General features: G+C 40.6%; 2 protein-coding genes across 4 annotated transcripts; one reads left to right on the top strand and one right to left on the bottom strand.

The window, feature by feature from the left end:
• Positions 1-3,516: 3,516 nt before the first annotated feature.
• LOC137276738 (RBPJ-interacting and tubulin-associated protein 1-like) lies at positions 3,517-6,744 on the bottom strand. The gene is made up of 2 exons (XM_067808374.1): positions 6,701-6,744; positions 3,517-5,874 (listed from the first exon to the last, which is right to left on the bottom strand). Exon 2 carries the CDS (start codon positions 5,829-5,831, stop codon positions 5,205-5,207), a length of 627 nt encoding a protein of 208 aa, XP_067664475.1. The 5' UTR covers positions 5,832-5,874; positions 6,701-6,744; the 3' UTR covers positions 3,517-5,204.
• A 471-nt stretch (positions 6,745-7,215) lies between these two features.
• LOC137277820 (mucin-17-like) lies at positions 7,216-24,016 on the top strand. Of its 3 annotated transcripts, XM_067809766.1 has the most exons (6): positions 7,237-7,305; positions 8,347-8,382; positions 10,425-10,526; positions 12,311-16,824; positions 17,188-17,348; positions 17,785-24,016. In XM_067809766.1, exons 2-6 carry the CDS (start codon positions 8,380-8,382, stop codon positions 22,881-22,883), a joined length of 9,879 nt encoding a protein of 3,292 aa, XP_067665867.1. In that variant the 5' UTR covers positions 7,237-7,305; positions 8,347-8,379; the 3' UTR covers positions 22,884-24,016. The 3 variants fall into 3 exon arrangements, with proteins under 3 accessions (XP_067665868.1, XP_067665867.1, XP_067665866.1); XM_067809767.1 differs by lacking the exon at positions 8,347-8,382 and having other exon boundaries at positions 7,216-7,305; XM_067809765.1 differs by lacking the exon at positions 7,237-7,305 and having other exon boundaries at positions 8,272-8,382.
• The last annotated feature ends 327 nt before the right edge of the window (positions 24,017-24,343 follow it).

The raw sequence follows: 24,343 nt of genomic DNA, 5'->3' as shown, positions 1-24,343 counted from the left end.
AGAGTTTTGATACGCAATTGTTGAGTAAGAGATAAGACTGACGACTTGTTTGCATGGGTAATTAATGAGGTAGAGGTAACATTGACGACGAAGTTGATTAGGTGATTGTTGAGGTAGAAATGACATTGTCGACACGTTTGGTGAGGTAATTGTTGAGTTAAAGATGACATTCCCGTCGCGTTTGCTCAGGTAATTGTTGAGGCAGAGATGACTGTCGACGAATTTAGTTAGGTAATTGTTGAGACAGAGATGATGTTGCCCCCACCACATGATATGGCCTGTAAAAGATTGATGCTACAATCTTAGAGTATTACAGGCCCGTTCGTGAGCACACGACATCATATACTAATTGAGAAAAGTGTCAAACCAAATCAGAACTGGGGAGGCTGCGAAATACTGCTTCTTGGGTTCTTTTGATATTCTCCGACTGGACAAGGAAGACTTGCAGGCAGTACATCGACCATCAAAGGGGACTTTGGCCATCCACCTATGACATCAACGTGCAATAGCTGTGGTCTTTTCTATTCCAGCTATATATATAGTGGCGGTCTGTAAATAATCAAGTCTTGTCAACAAGACAATCTAGTGATCAACAGCATGAACATCGGTCTAGGAAATGGGTAGACGTTGAAATGTTTCAACCAAATCAGCGCGGCTGACCACCCGATCCCAGGAGTCGCCTCTTACGAAAAGCATGGGTTATACTGGGGATCAATTTTAACTCGAATTTTCAAGGGCCGGTATAACGGTATACGTAGATAAGGTGTAATAGACCTACACCGAAATGCCACTGTGGCATAATGAAGTAAAACGAATGGGCTCTTATCTTTAATTATTTTGCATTTTATTTATTACATTTTATCTTTTCAGATATTATAGATGCACAAGCACACACGCCTTAAACCCTGTTGTATTAGTCAAGTCCTAGTATTAGTTAAATCCCATTGTGTTAGTCAGAAGCTCCATGGGAACACATTAAATCATATCGGGGATAGGACAAAGCCACATGTTTGTTCGTGTGAAGTACATTAAGCGCAACATGGAGAGATTCTTTATAAAGAGCCCATTGTACTTATAGACAGCACGTCCATCACACTGCTAGAAGTATGAGAAAATAGATTTACTATGCTTTCAGCAAATGTCATGTTATACGGCGAGGCAACACATCATTTTCTATCTACGTCGAACACGCCTCTCCAGCGTGACGAGTGAACGATTTAAGCACTAGGCAATACATCGCCCCAAAACGTTGCCATAGCGTAGGAGTGTGCCTTTAATATATAGACGCCGTGTTCAATGGGAGTTTAGTTTTACGCCACTTTTAGTAATATTCCTGCAGTATCACGGTGGGGGACACTAGAAATGAGCTTCACACGTTGTAGTTATGTGGGGAATCGAATCCGAGGATTCGGCGTGACGAGTGAACGCTTTAACTACTAGGTTTTCCCACCGCTCCTTCCATGTGATAACAGGATGCCTCTTACAGGACAAGAATCTTTATGGTTGTTTAACTGTTATACCTGCAGGGGCGTTTGTAGAATGAGACATCTTTTTTAATTGAGTAACGCGTCATCAAGATGTTTTGCTACACTTGCGTTTTACGAAACACGTGACATCTGCTCGTGAAAGAACACATGGCTGGAGAACACATGGCAGTATTTGCCGAGTACTTAAAGATACTGTCCCACGAAACAAAAGTTCGATTTGCCTCTATAGTGGGTCGGTTGTGCAGTCAGTTTTCTATCTGATACTTTGTCCATGGATTTTGAGAACAGACGTCAACTGTCAATCAAAGCCCACAAATGGTTACATCAATACATGTACCTGACACTTCAGACCTGTGGTTTTCGCGTCTGCCTGTTGCCTTGTGTATTGTACACCTCACTGGAATGGTGAATGAGGTGTTAGCTGTCCCAACCGAATTATCGCATGGCTAACACTCCTCTATCGTGAAAACACAGTCAGACGGCAGATAACGCTATGGGAGATATCTATGACGTTCGGTCATTAAGTAGACAACTGTGATAAGTGACTGCCATCTTTAAATTTAATTTTAGATGAACATTATTTGTGTGTGACATGTAACAGTATAGAATATACTTTATCAAGCACAGATATTAATTTAGATATGAATATATTAATTCCATAATTAGGGTAAATCCACCCAGGGACCGTTGATCCCATAGCCACATCTAGATGGAACCATTTTTAATTCTTATTCATAAATGTGTCTCGGTACTAAAACCTACATGAAACGAATGTAATCCAGAGACAGTGCAAGGGAGATAATTGTCTTACAACGTGCGCCAAACTATGCCAGCCAGGTCAGACCCAGTAAAAACCTGTAATGAGTTCGACATATATTTATTCATATAACATGCGCATTTATCATTTCAGTCCTGAGACGGTAAGACAGATTGTGTCCGCAATCCCGCGGCAGTTGGATGAGATGGGGTGGGGCTGGTTTTGGAATCATTCTTTCAGCCACCAGTTAGCCTGGTCCTATGAGACTATAACAACAAGTACTCACGAATAAACTGCAATGTAACTAACATGCATAAACCCTCGTTTTACACCAACTCTCTCGAATAAAAAGTCGCGCAAGTTGGTATTCGAGTACTTTCGGTAGGTAGTCGTATTCGCCAGTTCTGTATAGTGACCATCCCTCGCAATCGTTACTACAGCAGGAGTTAACTCCCTTGTCTAAGTGTCACCCACTTGTTTAAATGTTCGTTACAAATTCATGTGCTTGTGTGTGATAAGGTGACTTTACGTAACATGTATTGATATCTGCGCAATATAATCCGAAATGTAAAACAAATCACAAAGTAGAATAATCTCAAGTCTCACCAGGGTGGAAATGAAGGATACGAAAAAAACTTGTCGGAGAAAGCATCCCACATTATGTTATGTACATGGGTGTTTCATAGGCGCCTGATTCTATATATAAGATCATATATCTATATATCTAATATATACTGTATATATAGGTCATACTTCATACTTATAAACATATCGGGGGTCTGTGGGGTGACTGTAAACTGTGTACTGCAAGTACACAGTACTAATTAGTACATACAGAACCGTTTTCACAAAACCGTTTGTTTCCATACATACTGTCATCTTAAATTACCATACTTTATTCAGAACCTGTCCTTTGTAAAACTAAACTCACCAACATGTATGTACAATCACGTAATATCGTGTGAAGCACTGAGGAACGAAGGTGCAGATACGGCTTCTGTGGGACACACTTTTGTACGTGCGTGGTGAGTTTGTGTGCGTATGCATTTAAAACAATTTTAACGCTTCATGAATGAAAACGCAAATAATTACCGTTAGCTAGGAAAATAGGTCTCCAAATGATTCTGGTACGTTGTTTAACTGTAACATGTGGGGTGGCAATGATAGCAAACCCTGGAGGAGAGCGTTCCTTAAACACAGTCTCCCAACGTGGTTGTCAAACTGTAGTCGGAACTAGAATATTAAGGCCCACAGAAAGAACAAAGTCGATCGTCTGTTATACCATATTTAGTAATCAACCTTTTACTTGTGTATTCTATACACAAACAATACAGAACAAACAACTGGAAAAGGAAATGACTTAACTTTGCATTTCGAAAGACATGACAATAAAACAACTGTTATTTGCCTTTAATAAATATGATTATAATCATTTCGGTCCATGGCAGTGAAATGATCTACCTTTTCACACGTAAAAATAGCATCTTGATAAATACGTGAATGCGTAATACTATACATTAAAGTACATGAATACATTCATTAAAGAAACAGAAATATTTCCGTAACGTTTATAAAATTGTTACATAACCTTAAGATATGGCAAAGATTTTACGCTCGCAACAAACAATCGGTCACATTAAACACGTTTTGCTAGTGGTAAACTATAATTCCCAGCACCATCTTTCATTTATAATACTGTTTAATACACTAGGTTTTTTATCCGCCAATAGAAAATCACTTTATCTTGAAAATTTAAACTATTCAGCAGAATTTTCCAAGTGATTTGACGAGTCTTCAAAAGAGATGAATACTGAAGAAATCTTACGCTCAGCAAATTCTACAATATCTGAAATATTCAACCCATCTGAAAAATTAAAATTAAAGTCTGGTGATCGTAACAAGCGATCAAATGGATCTGGTAGCGAATCTAGCTTAGCCGATGGCATGTCAACATATACACTGATGACATGAATCACTGGATCGTCTGATCGGACTGCACTTACTGAATACGTCATTTTCGTTGGAATATTGCTGAGTGCGGCATCATATGCATACTGTTAGACAATATCAACATCATTTCGGAACTATTTTCAAAGACTTTATGCAAACTGTCAACCTACCATTACAAAACGAGTTCACCACTGAGTGAACGGGTATGGTATTACGAGTGCTTTTGGCAATATTCCAGCAATATCACTGCGTGGAGATATCACAGGCACACCACCCACGTGGGAATCGAATCCTGGGTCTAGAATTTCGAAGCTCTCTTAGCGCTAAGATACTCATAAGTTAATGTTAATGCATGGCATTTACGACCATCTTAACAGTAAGAGAGCTTCGAAAATCTTGGTTCTGGCCTTTACGCAACGAATATTAATTAAAGCTTTAAAATTAGACTCGTGAGTGAGTAGAGTTTTACGCCGCTTTTAGCAATATTCCAGCAATATGACGACGGGGGACACCAGAAATGGGCGTCACGCAAGTAGTGTGCTGCTGTGGAGAATCGAACCTGGGTCTTCAGCGTGACGAGCGAACGCTTTAACCACTAGACTACCCCCACCGTCTCCATTTAGACTAAGAATTTAGACTGTGGGTGAAGACTACGTCTTCAGGTTCTACTACCCTCCACTTTCCCTTACACTCAAAATGGGTGAAGACTATGTAAGATGATACATGCATGATAACACTGAGAATGAAATATGGGTGAAGACTGTGTCTTCTAGTTCCCCTCCAGGTTCCCCTTAAAAACAACATGTCCAGAGCATTCACCAGTCCTGCGTATACTACCAGCCCTGTGTATACAAGGTCCACCTTAAAGACGGATTCTATTGGATATCCCTTTGCAGATCCTGTAATAACTTAGTGACCAGACGGTAGGTACTCTCAAGGTGCGATTTCTAGCCCGTCTTCTTTTCATTTTAAGACGTTTCCAAGGACACTGAAATAGTCCTACATAACGTTCATGGCTTCCAGATCGGCCTGGGGTTACTAAGTCCATTACCGCTCCGTGTGCACTGAGCTGTTTTTGGTCGAACCCTCACTCTGTAACGCGTCTTTTTGGCTGCCTCCATGTTTTCGAGATCGTCGTACACAGAAGGATCCGGAACCCAGAAGTAAGGCCGCACCTTTGCCTTCTTTTCTCCCCAAGGAGCGTCAAAACTGGGCTCCTCTAGACGAGGACCAAATAGCGTTTCGTCAACGAAACTAGGCGTGTGTCTCCACAGTTTGTGCTTGCTCTGCGATGAAATGGAATTTTTATTTTGGGTTTTAATACCGCAGTGATTTGATACTAAATTACCGTCTATGCTCACTGACGGTTGCGGTGCCCACAAGAGTGGTCTCCCTTTAGGTTTCATCAGTTGTTCCTCCGGGGTCTTCTTTTTATATGACCAGGGAGGTTGGAAATTGATTTCTTCTGACAGTCGACCAGGGTTATGTGATTTGAACAAGGTTTCATCCACACTGGATTTGATTCCTACTGTATGGTACCCGTATTGACCACGGACGCTTGGAGCCGTGCGCGGCCGGAAGTCCTTTACGGATGGTGGCCTTGTACCAGTTAGAACGAGACCTTTGTTTGACATCATGAGGATGCTGACGTCACGTAGGTGTAAAGATGGGGTTAAGTTGCTGAAATCAAACCATTTATAAATAAATTCAATAAACTTAAAATTGGTATACTGTAGCACTGTAACATCTCCACAGAGAGAGAGAGACAGACAGACAGACAGAGAGAGACAGAGAGATAGAGCGAGAGAGACAGAGAGAGAGAATTTGTGGAGTAAAATGAAATCGGAAGTTTGCCATAGCAAATGTGCAATTGTAGCTTTGTAAGAATACTATATGTTGGTTTGATTAATTAAAGGCAAAAACATACCATTTATTGTCATTCTAAAGTAAATTTTCAAATGTTGGTTTGCTTGTGACAAAATGTTGTAAATAAGTCCCCTGAAGGATTAGCAGTCATACAGCGATATACACAGCAAAATGTTGCGAAGACTAATATTCTTCATCTAAACACAAAACACAACATTACTTCCTATTCATTCGAGTGGCCCCTTGTGCGAACAAGGACAAAATGTTAGGGAAAGCTCTTTGATCGTGACAATTAATTTATCGTTGTTTGGTTTCACCGCAAGGAACGGGCATTTGTCATAATTATTGTTTATTGACCGAAATGTGGAAAAAGAACCACATGTATTAACTATGGTTATTGTTGAAAGTTAGTATGTCAAAGGACAGCTGCAAATGATGTGCGAATAAGCCACTGACGACAGTTATCAAAGAATCAGTGACTCGATACCACTGCACACGAAAATGTCGAAATTGATGATTGAACTCAACGCAGATGAGAAGCTGTTCACAAACCTGTTGTGGCATAAGGATTTGTTATATCTGAACAAAATACAGAACAGAAGTTGGTATCAGTCACAACGTAAAGTAAAAAGAATCTTACCTTAATTTATCAAAACATGGCTACGTCCAGGTATGTGTAAAACTGGGTCGTGCTGACACGGCTGCGGTTTGTTTACATGTATCGTGTCATTAGCAACGCGCATACACTAGCGGTGTTAAGCGCTCAGTGGTAATTATGAGGCTTCTGTGCATGAGAAACAAGCTACGTTCGCTTATGAAGAGTTTAACGTGTATACTAAACTGTCCTCTTTTTGTTTTTATTTTAATTACGAAATGCTTCGGACAAGTCCGCCGCGCAGATGTGATTGGTGCTATTTTGTGAACTGGGCGCTGTCTATGCCAACCTCCTATTTCTGGGAAGCTGAGAGCATGCGCATAAATTACAGAATGTGCAGTGATCGAAGTAGAATCATGCTCCAATTCCACTTTTATTTGTTGCATACATTTTTTGTCATATTTTAAGGGCATGCTTTAATTTATAATAAAAATGTAGAAACTTAAATAATGTTTGAAAAGGTACACAAAACAATTTACCCACAATGCATAATCAGGTGCGTGCTATTCAAGATGGCGTCGGCTTTTCTAATTGTTATTTCGAAGACGAAATAAAAGCTAAAATCTCATGATGAGAAGTGACGTTATAGGGTATGAAAACTATTCTTTTGATTATTATGAATCATGAACACACATTTCACAGCAAATCAGTCGTAATAACATTAATTATTTGACTCAAATGTACGTTTCCGGGCACATGGTGTGCTTTGTTGTCCCCATTCTCGCGAGAAGACAAATTAAACGATCAGTAAACGCACCTAAAACGTATTTGCAACACTCCTACAACATAATGACAAGTATGTTCCACGTATCAGCACGTGCGGCAAGATGGGATGTTGTAAACGATGCGGTGTGGTTTTATTCGTATGTATTTCAATGTGTTTTAGACCAACATGACTAAAAATGTGAGTTTTCAGTTGGGAATGGATTGTCATTGGAAGATAAACACGTTACATTGTTGTTATAGTATACATATTGATATATGTACTTTGTATTCTGTAACATGTATTTATGTTTGTTTCATTTAACCACTGGTTAAGTGAGAATATATCAACATAATCTACTCACCCAGTTGATTTCTTGGAGATTCAGGAGTGTTTGGGCATGTTGCCAAACCATAGTCTGTACATTTTGACAGTAGTCAGAAGCCTGTGTCTCATAGGTAAAAAGTATGTTGTATGTGTGTTGTCTGAATAGGTATCATGTATATTTGAAAAGAGCTCCACCAAAATGAAAGACATGTAAGGTTGGGTTGATTCAAAAGAGTTTGGCACATACTGTTATCTGTTTCAAAGGTACAAAATAACGCTCAACCAATTTTGAAATGGATCAAAAGGTACAATTACTTCAGATGTTTTAGCACATGTCACCTGTTTGAAATGCACTAATTACTCTCTCATGCAAATCACTAATATGAAGGAGTGAAAGTAGCATGCAGGTTGCTACAAGGCCATTATGAAAGAGAGAAAATTGTTATGTTTAATGAAACAAGAAATCTTTCCAGGTGTTTTATCTACACTGACAGTGTCTGAATATGTTAAATGTCTCATAACATTCATGACTGCTATTAATCTTTTGTGGGATTTGCACCCTACCCACAAAAGGTCCACAATAATCTTGACTATTTTGCAGGCGATATCAACTTTACAATGGACTTGGGTGAAAATGGTGAGCAGATAAAGAAAATAAATAATAATTTATTGGAGGTCCGTCCATTCGTCCATCCGTCTGTTTGTCCTGCTATTCCATTCCACACTGGCATCTGAGGGTAAGGGCTTTCAAGCCTTGTGTCCGTCTGGCTTGTCATAGCCTTACAAAGAAGAGAGCTTTTTTCATGGCATTGCCAAAGGCTACCATGCTGTGTAACTTCGGTGTTGTCACTTTCATGCAAATGATAATCATGTGACTTCAGCTTGTGAAGGTTGATGTTCAATGACATTTTCTTGATTGGGCTATTGAATAACTTCTTTTGTTATCAGCAAATATTTGGGATTCGATCATGGGATTCATTCATTACTTACATACGCAATCAGCATGTGAAGTGTCAGTACCAAATTTCAACCTGCCAGGATGAATGATGTGGACAACATTTCAAATTGGCCCATTTACGTGAAGGGAATGTAGCTACTGCTATATAAAAATAAAAATACTGTACTCAAAGTGATTGCAACATATTCTGTTGATACTTGTGGACTCATCGATGAAGATGGTTGTATTTAGTCACTGCTGGGAACGTTGATAAATTGCATGTATATTCTTTTCATATATAATCCCCAATGAGCACGCAGGTTGAGCAGTAGCGATGATTCTGTGTGAGCTAGTTACCTTCAGTAAGTATTCCTCAAACAGTCAGATGGTCATGGCATTTGACTTCATATAGTATGGCCTCAGTTCTCAGAACTGTGGCCACAGTGTTGAAAGCTTGGGCACTATGATTGATCTGTCATTGTCATTCATGGGTCCAAAAGCTTTTTTAATTTAGCCTTTTAGGCTAAAGACATGTTAGTATTAGGTTCTAGTCAAATATTTGCATGACCATGAATCTGTAACCCTGTTCAGTACAATATGCAGATACCTGCATTGGTTCTGTTACATCAATGATTTTTTATAGCAGTACTACAATAGACACTATCCCAGCTTTTACATTATTACAAAATTAGCATGACAGTGGATATTAATAAAGTATTTATCTGCACATATACATTTTATTTGTTGTACCATACTTCTTTTGGCATATCATCTTTTTGAAAGAAAGTACCAGTCTTTTCGGGGAAAACGTCCATTTGTTTCAGTAATAAATAGGTGTAGCAACATGCTTGTTCAACAATATGTACAAGAGAAACACATTATGTCATTGAACATTTGCCTGTATGCCTTACAGTTAGTTACAGTTTGTTTTCTGATTTTCCTGTACCATAAAACAATTTCGATTGCAGTTCAGATAATTTTTATTAATGTAATCCTTGCATGTAAGTTGTGTGTTTTAAACACAAAAAGTCATTCCCAAAATGCCTGAAAGGACTTAAATCTCATCAAAAGCATCGCTAGCCAGCAATCAATGTTGGTCAGAGAAGGCATTGAATTGGACATGGTAGTCACACTAGGTGACCTGGGTGATTGAATGGCATCAGACCGTCAGGGCATGGGATCTTTGCTTATAATATCAATCACTGAATGTCTTGTCCAGATATGACTAATTCCAAACTGTCATGATATGACTGGAATATAGCTGAGTGTGGCATTAAACAACAGCTAAAACACCTAAATATAGTCAACATTATCGTTTTGTTGCAACCTCTGATTTGTCAGATGTTTGCATCAAATGGGATTCATGGATAAAACTAGATCCCAGTTGTGTCTGATGGCTAAGGTGTTATCATGTTTAAGGAAAACTTGTAAAATGGGGATCTTGACCGCAACTGGCAGAGTATGTAATGTCAGATGTCTATCTGAAAAACAAGATTTGCTTTGCAGCTGCAGTATGTTATAGGATTTTCATTGACAAAATATGCTATGGCTGAAATATTGCTATCATGCATTATCATTAAAGCTAAACAACAAAGCCAACAATTAATGGTTTGTATGAGTAGGTGTGATTATGTTCCATTTGTCATAAAAGTGCCTTAGGTTTATACCTAGTTATAGCTTTATTCTAAAGTTCTTTGCAAATATGTGTGCAATGTACTTATTAATTCTTTTGATTTTTGCAGATGCCTTCGGGCACCAAAAAGTTTTGCCAAATATGTCACAGTCGGCTTAAACTCTACCAGATCAACTTCAACGAAGCTATCCAGCTGTGTGAGAACAAGACTGTAAGTGTAACAAGTCACATGTGGATGAAAGAAATATTTAACATCAGATGTGCTTATTCTTTTCAACAAGTTTATTAGCCCTTATCCCTGATGTGTTAAGGATAGGAACGGTACCGACTAACCTATGAATATTAGTGCAGTCAAGACCCTTTAGTATGACCTCCGTTTATCTGACAATCGGTTTTATCCGACGCATTTTTTTGCAAACACATTGTATAGGCATAATTTAGTCTTTAATCCGACGATCCCACATTCCAACTCAGACAGCCCCATTTAACAACCAGCTGTTGTAATCACTTAGTAGTCCCGTTAATCCAACATTGCAATTAGCAATGTGTGTGATCAGTTTCCCATGAATACATTGCTATGTGTCACTCAAGATGTGGATTACGAACACAAATTCTACCATGTGATGAATATTGTATAATTTCCATAAAACAGGAAGTCAGGTCTATTCTTAGATTGCGGCGGGAGCAGCTGTTTTGTCGTTTTTATGTTAAAGGTCACATGCAACCCAAAAATCAAACATAATTCACTTGTTCATGATATATAAAATGCATTGGTGATTGTGAAAAATTGCAAATCAAAAGTCCAATATTTTATACTTGGGTTTACCTCCCTCGACTTGAAGCAGCCACGATTCCCAACCCAGTTGGAGCTGGTGGGTGTTCACTCAAGTGTAACTAAGCCTTTTCATTGGCCACTAGTTCATTTGCCGATACGCTTAGCCAGCTCATTGTTTATGGCTAATGAGCTGGATAGGTTTTAAGTTCAAGTTGCATGTGGTCATTGATTGAAGTTGTGAATTGCATATTGTCATTAGCAGACAGCCAGGCTGACATACAGGTTTCAGTAAACCAGACATTGACTTTTCTCTCTGACAAAGTTTGCTTATCACAATCAACATGTTCTTTTTCATGTAACAAGTTGATCATTTACTTGTTTGTGTCCACGACCAAGATTAGACTACTGCGCACAAATTCATACTCTAGGCAGGCATATGGTTTCAAGCTCCGCAAACCTATTCACTGCGTATGTGTTAAGAGTGAAGCACAGCACAGCTGTTGAAACCACTTACTCCCCCAGCACTGGAGGAAAATTAGTGAAATTAGTCAATCGTTTGAACTCTGATTTTGTGGGCTTTTTTTATCGCAGTTTTTTTTTTTTCAGCTTTATAGGTTGAATTGGCATTTTTGATGGTTTGTTTCAGTAAGTGCATACTGAAAGGTATCGGAATCTGCAAAGTTATGTTTTACGTTGCATGTGACCTTTATGACCCATGTTTAAATGCACGGATTGATGAAGGTTTTGTAAATGTTTTATGAAAATGGGAATTGGTTTTGAAAACAATGAATACTCATTAGGAATATTAACACATGATCGAAACAAGCATTTTGATTGGCTGATGACTTGACTGTCAGCAAAATGCCTCCTTCCGCACATTTGTTTGCTTCAAGCTGAGACTGGTTCCTGTTATCTCAGGTTTCTTGTAATTCCACTTTGATTGGTTCCTTTAAATGTGTGGTGCACATTCCTGATAATCCTGTTGGTGATGGTTTTAATTTTATGGCCCTGATTTAGTAGTGTAAATATGTGCTGCTGTGATGTATAATCTTGGAACAACATTCAGTTGTAAGAAGAATGTAAATCTTGCTTAATAAATCAAGCTTCATTGACAGTGTTATGATATGATAGAACATGAAACAACAGAAAATGTGGGTTAAAATCTCTATTACTACACCACAGACACCAGTATGTTTCAATTACTGTTTTTTCTGTTGCAGTGTTGCTTTCCCCTGGAGTCCTCTACAGGAAGTATCAGTATACAGCCCCGAGATTTTTTCCATGTTCCAGTTCTGAAGCGGAAGTCTTCTTCAACCAGGAGCGTAAAATCATCCTTCTCTACACCTTTTGGAACTCCAACTGTTCTCTCTCCTACTTTCTCCCTGCCAGCCAGTGGACCGTGGACATTGCCAGAATTTGAAATAGGGAGTGTTGAGTTCCCTTTCACTGACTCAACACATGGAAGCAGCGTCATCCCTCTGAAAGCAGCAGCTTCCTGTTTAGGTGGGAACACAGAAGAACTTGACCTTGAGGGGTTGCTGAATAGTGGTGCTTTTGATGAACCTGTGAAATTTGATAACAGTTCATGCATTGTGAAAGACTTTAAAGAACCCCTTCCATTAAAAACTCAAAATCCTCCTGCTGTAGCTGTGAACAATGGACTTAAATCAAACTGTGGTAATTTCACTGATAAATATGTCTCTAGATCTTCAAAGTGTGTATCCAGAAATCCATTTGATGAACTCCTAGTCGATTTTGATGAAAATACCACTGTGTTCCCTTTTGACACTGAATTGACTGTTGGTTTGGCTACAGATGCCTCCAATGGATTTGGTTTGCAGGAGTTAACAAATGGTTTTCGCTTCCATCAGGAAAATGTTCATATAGAAGATAAGCAACTGAATTGTGTCAAGGACAACACATTTAATAATTTCCATGAATCTGAGAATTCACTGGATGCTGAAGTGAGAAGCATATTTGAATCAAGTAAATTGATATTTGAGAAAAACAATCTGTGGAGTTGTTTCTCAAAAGACAAAATGATGGCTCCTATAAAAGATGACAATACAGGTGTGAATGAGACAAAGCAGGAGTCAGGAGGAGACACTACTAATGAGGATGTGGTCCAGGAAGGTTCCTGTAATACTCCAGGTGAAAATGCTACCTGTGAATCTGGAATCCCGACTGGCAATACTGGTGCTTTAGAGAACACATGTGAGTCAGGGAAGGAGGAGTTCACTCCAGACTGTGTTCATAATGGTGAGAACAATCTAGAAAGGACCATTGAGAGCCAGAATCCAGTTGAGGATGTAGGTGAGATTGTGGAACCTGGTACAGCCCAGTGTGTGGACAGTCAGGGTGAAGTCCCGTTAGTGAACACTATTGGTGAGGACACTCAGCCAGTGTCTGTGTCAGGGGTCCAAGTAACAGACCAACCACCAGCAGAGCTTATGGAATATCAAGAGCAAGAAGACATTCCCGAGAATATACATAATGACAATTTAGAACAGGAGTTTGTTCTGACAGCAAACCAAGGTGAACAGCATTCTGCTGTAGCCCAGGAACTGACAAGCCAAGAGGCTCTGATGCATGTGGGTAATTCCGAAGAAAACCGGGGTACAGATGAGTTTGTCATGTCAAGTGTTCAACAAATGGAGACAGTCCAAATCGTACCTGAAGCTTTTTCTGTACAGATGGACACAGTTATCCAAGATGATGAAGGTGGTGATTCTGTGACAGATTTTCATGGAGAAACAGAAATAGTTGCTGCTGCTATGGATGATGGTAACAGTGCAGATGCCACAGCAGAAAGTATTCAGGTTGCTGGTGAAGTATTTAGTGACAACTCCCATGGTGCTTCAGAGGTCAAGGAGGACTCAACAGATGGCCATCTACAGGATGAATCAACTGAGTCTCAAACAGTTGTTGCAGAAACAGCTGACACTAGTGTTAAGGAGACAAATATGGATCACTTTGAAATGCAAGTTGTTCCTGAAACAGAAGATGCCATAGTTTCAGAGGAACCATGCCACACAGATAATAATTCTGATGTTCTGTGTGAGCAGGTGGAGCTTTCATCTACAGTGATCAGTGAACCGGGTGGAGTAGATACAGCTGAGGAGGAAGTTACTGAATCAGCTCTAGGGGATCAAGATACAGTAATGGCTACTGCTAACACCACCAACATGGAGTTTGAAACGGCAGTAACAGAGGTGCCAAATCATTTTGAAGAGGTAGATCCCGGACAAGATGATTGTGTCAGTGCACCTGCTGATGATGTTCAGAGGAGTATTGACTCTGCACAAATTGCCACAGCTGTAGTCTCTGTAGCAGGTACTGTTGAATGTGAGGGTGAAGTAACATCAGCCACACATACAGTTGTCAGTAATGTTGATGTGTGTGATGGAAGTCAGATTGTGGATGCTGGACAATTGATGGGCATGACTCAGAATGAGACTGATTTGGTTGCAGGTGAAACTGTTGTTGGTACAGAGCAAAATACATTGATGCAAACATGTGAGACATTTATACCAGCTGGTGAAAATTTGGAATCTGAAAGAGACATTGAAGGTACTACAAACTCCAGTATACCAACTGTTGGAGTTCAGACTATAGAGATACCACGTGAACAAACCATAGTAGCTTGTGAAGAAGAGGTGGCTGTTAATCACACTGTCATTGAGTCAAGCAGCACAGAAACTATCCAGGAACATTGTGCAGATATTCAGGATGGAGCAGGTGTTGTTTCACCCTCATCAGTCACAGTGACTCAAGGTATGAGTATCATTACTGGCAGCGTGGAAGAATCTGGTGTTACTGGGATAGCTCCTCAGACATTTGAATATTCAACAATTGGTCAGATTTCAGAAACTATTGTTGATGCTCAGCCCTTTCAAACAATAGAAAATGTGCCTATCTTAGAACATGAGGTGTCTGAGGCTTCCAGATCACTGATAGCTACAGAAATGTTGACTGCAGGTGAGATGCAGCAGCCTATTGAAAGCTTTATGGAAGAAACTGTGGAGTGCGTTCCAGTTCCAGAATCTGCTGAGGTGATGTCTGAAACGGCTCCTCTCTTGGAACATGATCAGATGACACAGGTTGTTGTGAACAGTGGTGGCATGGAAGTTGCTCACCATCAAGATTTACAGCTGGAAGAATTTGTTGTTCCTGTGTCAGAACTTACAGGTTCTGCTGGTGGAGTGGTTGAGAATCAGGTGGTGAGTGTTCCACTTGAGCTTGTATCATCAGAGATACAAAGTACTGACTCAGAGATTCCCATTTCTTATACAGAGACATTGATGGGTGTGGACCATACTGTTGTCACTCAGAGTGAAGCATTATACACTCAGGAGGGCTCTGAGGAAATCATGGATGTTCATCAAGTCGGACTCCCTAGTCAAAGTCAAGGCATGTCTGAAGACATGATACTGATGAACAAACAACATTTAGTGGAAACAAGTGTCCATACTGTTCAGCCAAACACTATTGTAAATATGCCAGTTTCCAACCAAAGTGGTATTTTTACACTGGCATCTCAGACAATGCCAAATGTTATTTCTTGTCCTGTAGTATCGACATCTGTTGAAGAACAGCTATCTTCCCATCAGAGCAGTGTTTCTCAAGTGACGTCAGCAGAAGCTCAGACCTCACAGACAATTCCGATCTTAGTCAGTGAATCCTCTTTAACATCACTGCCTTGCTCAACTTCTCTGTGTCCTGAAGGACAAGACTCTGTCTCAACAGCATCTGCCATTATTACACAGCAGGACAACACTACCCAGGGAGTTGTCAGTCAGTCAGTAATTCCAACTTTAAATGTGCTGAAATATTTATCTAATGTTACATCGGCTGCACCAAATTTGCCAGGTGGACCTGGTGAAACTGCTGAGGAAGATCCTGGACCAGTAACTCTCCTAGATAAGCAGTGTTTGAACTTATTCATTCAGTGGCAGAACAAGGATGCCATGTGTTGGCTTGATGTGGTAATGATAGTACTTTGTAACAGTGTGACTATCCAGAAACTTTTCACAGATGAGAAGTCAGCAGAGTCCGTAAAGGACAGCGTATTGACAACTCTGCTAAAGGCTTACTATCAAGCTCAAACTCTCATGCAAAAACTCACTGCTAAGGAACAGGAAGATCAAAAGGAATGTTTGGCAAAAGAACCACAAGCAGAAACAGGCAAGGCTGATACTGCCCAGCCGGATGAAACCACCAGCTCTACATTTGTTCAGAATGGAGAGAGCCTCAAACCTGACAATACAGTTGAACCTAACACTGAAGCACCTGCTGCCAAGAACACATCCCCTGGTGCTCAGTCAACAGGTGAAGGTCAAACTCAATCCGAAACAACTACCCGAGTAAGCCGAATCTCAATAAAGACTTTGACTGACTATTCCAAAGCCATGGATATACTGGACAACATAAGGGAAAAAATCTGGGATGTTCTGCAGCCAAGATTGCAGTGTGAAAGAGGCAAGAATGACAGTCCCCTTTTTGCCTTGCCTCTGCTTGTGAGAGAACCAGCAGTGCTGAAGGAAAAGTTCAAGATCAAGTTCAAGTACACCTTCACCTGTGATCAGTGCTCCTATCACCAAGATGATGACCATTCCAAAATACTGCCCTCGTTCCCGCAGGTGCCTGCAGATTTCAACATGAAGGAACCATGCTTTGTGAGAAACTGCTTCCAGTGCAATGCCCCTGGGAAAAGGATGAAAATGACATTCAAGAGGTAAGTTCTGTTTCATGTAAGAAGATTAGCTTATACTTTCAGACAGCTGTGAATGTTGAGGAAGTGTAGGTGGTAATCCTTGAGAAGTTGTCTTTTGATTACTTATTTCATTGGTCATCATATTTTAAGCATATTGAAACAGTGAACTGTGATATGCTCTTCTAAGGTTATACTGAACAAGATAATTTTAGTTCTGTAACCAGTTATCATGTCCATTTATGTTTATTGCATCAGTCACCTATCTATTTTGATCACATATGCAGATAACATATATCATAACATGTTGAACCCAGCTTAAACCCAGTTTAAGTTTGTACACATCCACTTCATACTATTAAGGAAGTTAATAATTGTGTGTTCAAGCATCCCAGAAATACTGTTGCTGCACTTCAAAGAAGGGCTGCCTCACAATGGCTTTGACCAGTTGGGCTTTGTGTTTGGAACCGATGTTTACACAGTGACTGCTGTTATACAGTACAAGAACAATCCTGATCACTTTGTGGCCTGGATCAGGAATGGAACAGGTAAGACGCATAAAAAGTAAAATACAGTTATCATAGAATAAGATCAATAACATACATCTCACTTTCCATTTTTGTAAGAGCATGTTAAGTACCCTGTTGGCATGAGTGTCAACATGGTAAATGTGTTTTAAGATAGAAATATACATGTATTACAAATGATCTGTGAATAATCAATAGTTTTTTTCTAAAATTTCTTGAGAGAATGTTGCTATGAACAATGATGACAGCAGCAGTCTTATCTTTCCCAGGGCGGTGGGGTAGCCTAGTGGTTAAAGCGTTCGCTCATCACGCCGGAGACCCGGGTTCGATTCCCCACATGGGTACAATGTGTGAAGCCCATTTTCTGGTGTCCCCCGCCGTGATATTGCTGGAATATTGCTAAAAAGCGGCGTAAAACTAAAACTCACTCACTCACACACTTCCCTACATGTTGCAGGCAACCAGTGGATGGAGTGCGATGACCTCAAGTCCACACTGTGCCAGTATACCACAGAGTTGCCAGCTATTCCACCCAATCAAGTCCACATCATTATGTGGGAGAAGAATGTTCCCTCTCATAATGCTGCCAGAGATCTGGTAGAGACCCCAGTGGCCAGTGTTCTGCAGTCATGTCTTCGTATCATACAGCCAGATTTTCTGTCATCAAGTAACGTGGTGTTGTCAGCAAAAGAACTGTTAGCGCGTGGTTTGAAACGCAAGGCTGAGGTTGCAAGCCAAAATACTGTCAAGTATATCCTGTCCCAAAGCACGGGACGTAGCCTGCCAGGAATTCTGACTCTTCCCGCTGGTTCCAGTTCAGGAGGTGTGCAGACAATGAAGATAGTGTCCCTCCCACCTACTAGTTTAGCACCAGGAGTTAATACCAGTGTGACTGGACTAAAGGCTGTTGCTACAACACCTTCACAGATTCTGACTAGTGGTCAGATTTTACAAGCAGCTGGAACTTCAGTAAAACCAATAATCTTGCAAAGTAAAACCAGACCAACCATTCTTTCCAGCACATCGTCAGCATCTAATACACCAGGGGTATACCAAATTCTGCAGAAGAGTCAGCTGACATCTTCCCCTAATTCCAGTCAGACTTCACTTCCAACAATGATGAAGTTAGTGCAGAGTGGAAATAAACTTGTGTGCCTTCCAGCTGAGAAACGTTCTGACATTCAAGGAACGACAGTTGTGAGTGAAAAACAGTTGGCCTCTGGTTCAATCATTGTAGGGAACCAGCGATTAATTCTGCCTCAGTCTCAGAATTTAACAGGAAAACAACCATCTCCACTCACTGCCAGTACCAGCACTCAGCCCAACTTACAATATATTCAGCTAGATAAGTCCCAGTCACTTGTACCAAGTTCAGCAAGTGGTGGCAGCATACATGGAACCACTGCCCAGACTGGCAAGCTGCCAGTCATCTCGGCATTGAAGAACGCACAAGGCACTACTACTCTTCTTGCTCAACAGGTCGGTGGTATGGCCAAAACCTATACTGTAGGAGCAGATGGTATCCTTCAAGAGGTGGACAAGGATGCTGTTGGTAGGGAATCCTCTCCGGTCAAGAAACAAAGAGTGACTGTTCTTCAAGGATCTCTACCATCCACTCCAAGCACATCCACACCTAAAATCATAGTTAAGAAGAAGACTGAAAGTGGGGAAATAGTGGAAAGTATAGTAACTGATCTGGACCAGCAACAAAGTAGTGACTTCATGAAAGCAATAGAAGCATTGAAGAGTGGTGACACACAAGCTGGGACTCTCATCCAGCAACTTATAAAGAGCAAGATGTCCAGTCAACCACAATCTTTTAGTCCAGTGATATCTGATGAAAGCCAGTCTTCAACAGACGCTGGAACAATGAAGATAATCAATGTTAAACCAGCAACACAAGCAATAGGGCCACAGACTGTGCAGATTCCTGGAGGTAATATTATCAAGAAGTTTGTTCAGGTTGGCGATAATACCATTCAGGCGAAGAGTCCAGAAATGTTGCCTGTCATAGAGAGAGGCAGAGGAAGAGGACGTGGAAGAGGGAGAGGAGCCAGGAAACAGAAAGATCCTCCCAGACCTGGACCAGCCATAAATAATCAGACCTCTGTTGAGTCACCAATAGACCTCACATCATTACAAAGCAGTCCAGAGGCAATTAGAGCTGTCTCATCAGAACCGCAACATATTGTCATTGCATCACCAGGACAGACTGTTCATTCAGGAATAAAATTAATAGGCAGCCCAACCTCCCAAGGAAATATATCTGCTTCTAAAGTGATCAAACTCTTGTCAGGGTCATCAAAAGAAAGTCAACTTTTTGGACAATTAGCGGTGAACCCAGCTACAGTTAGCGCTGCTTCTTTGGTTTCACAAAGACCGATTCTGCCTCAAGGACAAACAGTAACCACTTATGCAGGCACGTCATTGATATCTGGACAAAAAGTAATACCTCAGTCAGTTGTCACATCCATGGGCTCAGTGGCTTCTTTGATATCTGGTCAGAAACTGATTCCCCAAGTGTCAACATTGAGTACAGTCTCTGGGTCAGTTTTAGTGTCTGGACAACAGGTTATACCTCAGGTACAGACAGTGACATCACCTGCTCCTGTTGCTTCGCTGGTGTCTGGCCAGAAAGTATTATCCAAGTTACAGGCAGTGACAGGTACTGCTGGAAAGAAGGTCACAACACTCTTAGCAAGTCATGTTGGCCAAGAGGCTCTTTTGAAAACAAGCATTGCAAATCCTGAACACAAAGTAACTCCAGTGAAGAAGGGCGTACAAGACAAAAGGAAACCTGTGCTGTCTCCAGAAAAGCCAAGTCCAGTGAAATTTTACTTTCCTTCTAGCAAACCTGTAGCTTCAAGCCAGTCACCTGTAGGTACCATATCACAAGCATCTCAGTCTATTGCCTCCAGTGGAGTCCCTCAGTCTGTGTCTCAAAGTTCAACAGGGGCAATGCTTACACCACACAAAACTATATCAGTTGTTCCGAATACCCCTTCTTTACAGCCAGTTACGTCATTAATAAATCAGCATTCACAACAGCGAACTCAGATCTCCAAATGCAGTCTGTCTTCTTCAACATCTCCTCCAGCAGGAACATCCAGCGTGTCCCCAAGATCAAATATAGACGCAGGTTTGTCCCCTGGAGGGTTTTCATCAGGTGCAGATGTTGAGCTGCTCTCAGACTCTGATGGATCCTCATCTCCCACTAAAACTCCTACTCGTGGTCCTGTTATCTCGGTGCGGGGAGCGCAAGGTGATGCTGCATTACTTGCCAAAGCTATTCAAGATTTAATGAAACAAGGCGTGACTATTCAACAAATACAAACTCCAGGGTTTCTTTCAAAGCTGCTAACCACAATGAAATCTACAGCTCACTCCACTTCAGCTCCTGCTCCAGAGGGGACTACTGCAAAGAGTCTTATTCAAACATCACATATAACAAAGAAACCAGTTCCAACTGTTGGTAAGTCTCAGAAACCAAAGGCAGTTGTGAAGTCCCCATCACATACAGTAACAAACAAAACTGCAGATTCTCACGATGTGTTGCCACAACTTGCCATGGGTAACATGCCTGTCACACAGTTAGGAAGTGTGGGTGACGGTGTTGTAACAAGTCCAGGTTCAGCTTCAGTTGAAGTTCAGTCACCACCTAAGCCATTATCCCTTTCTGAAGAATCGTCAAGTGATTCTGATTTAACTACTGCCAAGTCAGCTGTCATTGTGAAACCCGGACAATCATATCTAGCTGCAGTGAAACCATTCTTGAAACTGAAACCAACTGAACCTGTCAGCCAGTCTGTGTTTGATGGATACAAACTAAAATCAGCGACAGTAACTAGTACACAGTCAAAATCCGTGAGTGGTTTTACCACCATAGACCTGCAAAAAGATCAAGTGCAAGGCAAGGATAGCAGTGCAGACACAAAGTCCATCCCTGTTGTAACTCCAGTCCCTGTAGTTGCCTCCTCAGCTGCCAGTCAAAATATTTCAACATCTACCACCAGTCAGGACTCTTTGAAGGCAGCAGAACCTTCACAGTCACTACAGACAGTCTCATCTCCTCTTGAATTTAATACAGGTAAAGCAGTGAAAACAGCAGCCAAATCCAGCAAAGTCATCAAGACTATTACCCCAATAAAAATGCAACCCATGGCACCTTCTGAAATAAAGGCAGCTGTAAAAAGGTCCATAGTCAAAACTGATGCTTCGCCAGCAAAGGTTACGAAAGGACCTTCAGAGTTAATGGTAGTTGAAATGCCTTCACCTGGTAAGAGCAAGAAGTCTAATCCTCTGGATCTGATTGCTGATGCTGCAATATCAAGGCTTCCTGTTCCAAGGGATTCTGATACTGAAACACTCCCTGAGATTTCTATGCCACCAAAAGGACGAGGCAGAGGCCGTGGTAGGCGACCCAAAAGTGTTGGACATAATGAGAGTGTTGAGACAAGCTTGGATCTCGATCCAAAAACACTAGAACAAGAAACTAGCAAGAAGGTTCAAGAAGTTTCAGGACCAATAAAAAAGGCAGCAGTTCATAAAAGGAGCTTCATGGATGCTTTTGACCTTCCTGTTGTGACCGATGTATTGGCAGATGCAGTTCCAATTTCTTCTGTGTCCACAGCTGTGCTAGGACCCACCCTGGACACTGTTGTGGATGATGTACAGTCTACTGCAGAAACACCTCCAGCAAACAATGGGAAGCCCATAGGAAAACACAATCCAGGTTCAGTTGACATTGTTGCACTTCCTGAAACACCAAGAACTAGAGGTCGGCCACGCAGTCAAGCAACAGTGCCATATGACACAGTAAGACCGAAGCCACCTGCAGGAAGAGGTAGATCTCCACAGCTGACACCTCCTGCAGTAAAAGTTCCAAGACTGTTGTCACCTGATACCTCTACTGCAACAGAGGCTCCTAGTCAGATCCCACCAAGACCATCATCGGAGGAAGCAGTAAAATTGGAATCTCCAGAAACTAAGCCTAGAAGACGTTCACGGAAACAGTCTGCAGAAACTCCTGATAAAACTCCTGCTGAATCTCCCATAGAATCTAAAACTGTTGGCAAGAATGTTACAAGACAGTCATCTGATGCCAGCACAGAAGTGGTTCAAACACCCAAAGAGGGTCGGGGGAGAGGGAGACATCCTAAGGTTGTGCACACTAATACACCCCAAGCTAAAGGTGGAGCTCGGAAACAGTCTCTGTCGCCATCTGCCAGAGCTGACAAAACAGTTGTAAAACCAGCAGCTGAAGGTGGTCACACAAAGATATCTGAAAATAACTCAAAGTTGAAACCCACTGATGCCAAGCCCACCTCAGAGATACTTGTAGTTTCAGAGGTTAAGTATATTGGCAAGTACAAGATCCTTCCAATTGAGAGACCCAATACAAGGCGGTTTAAAAATCCTGTGAAGACTGAAGAATCTCCATCAAGCCGGACAGAGAAGGAAGATAACATTACACCTGCAAAGAATGATTCCAAAAAGCCTATAAAACGACGAGGTCGACCACCAAGCAATCCAGCAAAGAGAGCTAAGAAAGAATAGAAATAAGGTCAGTCTGTCCACAGTGAAATAATAGCCGATTTCACTAAAGAGGTATGAAAAAATACACCAAAAGTCTGAAATGATTGGGGATGTTTTGTTTTTTTTCAAGTGCTACAGCGACATTTGCACTGAAACAGATGTTTTCAAATCTTGTGGGCAGTATTCCTTCAGAGTGTACATTATGAAGCAATAAAGAGGATAATGGAACTGGTGCAGTTATACATGCTGCAAATAGTGTCATTGGTGACATCCCATTATCTATATCATCTGGTACTGTACATATGTATGTGAAACATGGAAGTTGTATCTTGTATTACATGTCATTCATCATCTAGTATGTCATCTGTACCCCCACTGCGCACGGCATAGCAACTGGAGCATCTGGCGTTGATATTATAATAAATGTCAGTGACTCCAGTTGAAATCACAGTTATGTGAATGTATTGAGACATTATGGTTATTATTTATACTTTAATTCAAGATGCTGAATTGAGAAGTCCTCAGCCAGTCCTGAAGCTGTGAAATATGGGTTATTGCATGGACAATTCAGCGCATACTGATCATAATATGAAGTTTAGTAATTGCAGTTTATTGTTTTGTGTTAGCATCTCATCATTCCGGGAATTGTATCAGATGGCTTTAAATACATCTTGTAGTACGATGTTGCAAAGAACCAGGTTAAAGATTATGTGTTCTTAATGTTCTTAAATATAGCACATCCTGATCATTGATAATTTTAGTGATGTGTAGTTATATTTGTCGTTTTGTTTCGTATTTTCCTTTAGTACATGTTAATGTGTATAATCAGTTACAAGCTGACTCACTGTATTGTGCTGCATATGGTGCTTCACATCATTTTCAAGCAATTCTTTGGACACTGTAAAGATAGTCTGTGGATGTTTTACATATTGAAACATTGTACATCAAGTGTAAATACACACCTTCAGTCATAGCTCATGCTCTTTATCTGCCTGAAAATACACTAAATGCATGAGCAAGCTGTGTACAGTAGTTAAGTTGGTATGCTCCGTGGGAAGAGATTTTGTAAATACAACTTAACAGTGGCATTATGAATTTATATTTTTGTTCTGTTAAATGTTTAAAATGTTTATAAACATGATTTAAGAAAGAAACTTTGTGTTTGATGTAATTTTGTTATGATCATAGCAAGACCAGAGAAGCCAACCCAAAGGTGTTGCAAGTAGTAGTTTCGAGGATCAGAATTAGGAGTTTGACCATGACATTAGAAGTCAACTTAAAACCATGATGGGTTCTGAGGAAGCTAATATGACACTGATCAAGAGGGAAGTTTTAATTTCATATTCCTCTAACAGCAGATTTCCAAATTGTTACTTGTAGTGATTCCAGTTCAAATATGTCATTAAATTTGATGAATGGATGTGAAGTTAAGTCTGAAAATGTATTTAATTTCAAAAGTATGTTTTGGTCTCAATATCAGC

The sequence above is a fragment of the Haliotis asinina genome, chromosome 3, assembly GCF_037392515.1.
Source record: "Haliotis asinina isolate JCU_RB_2024 chromosome 3, JCU_Hal_asi_v2, whole genome shotgun sequence".
In the NCBI taxonomy this organism is placed as follows: domain Eukaryota; kingdom Metazoa; phylum Mollusca; class Gastropoda; order Lepetellida; family Haliotidae; genus Haliotis; species Haliotis asinina.
The sequence above is the reverse complement of the archived record's forward strand: the minus strand, read 5'-3'. Positions and strand labels throughout refer to the sequence as shown.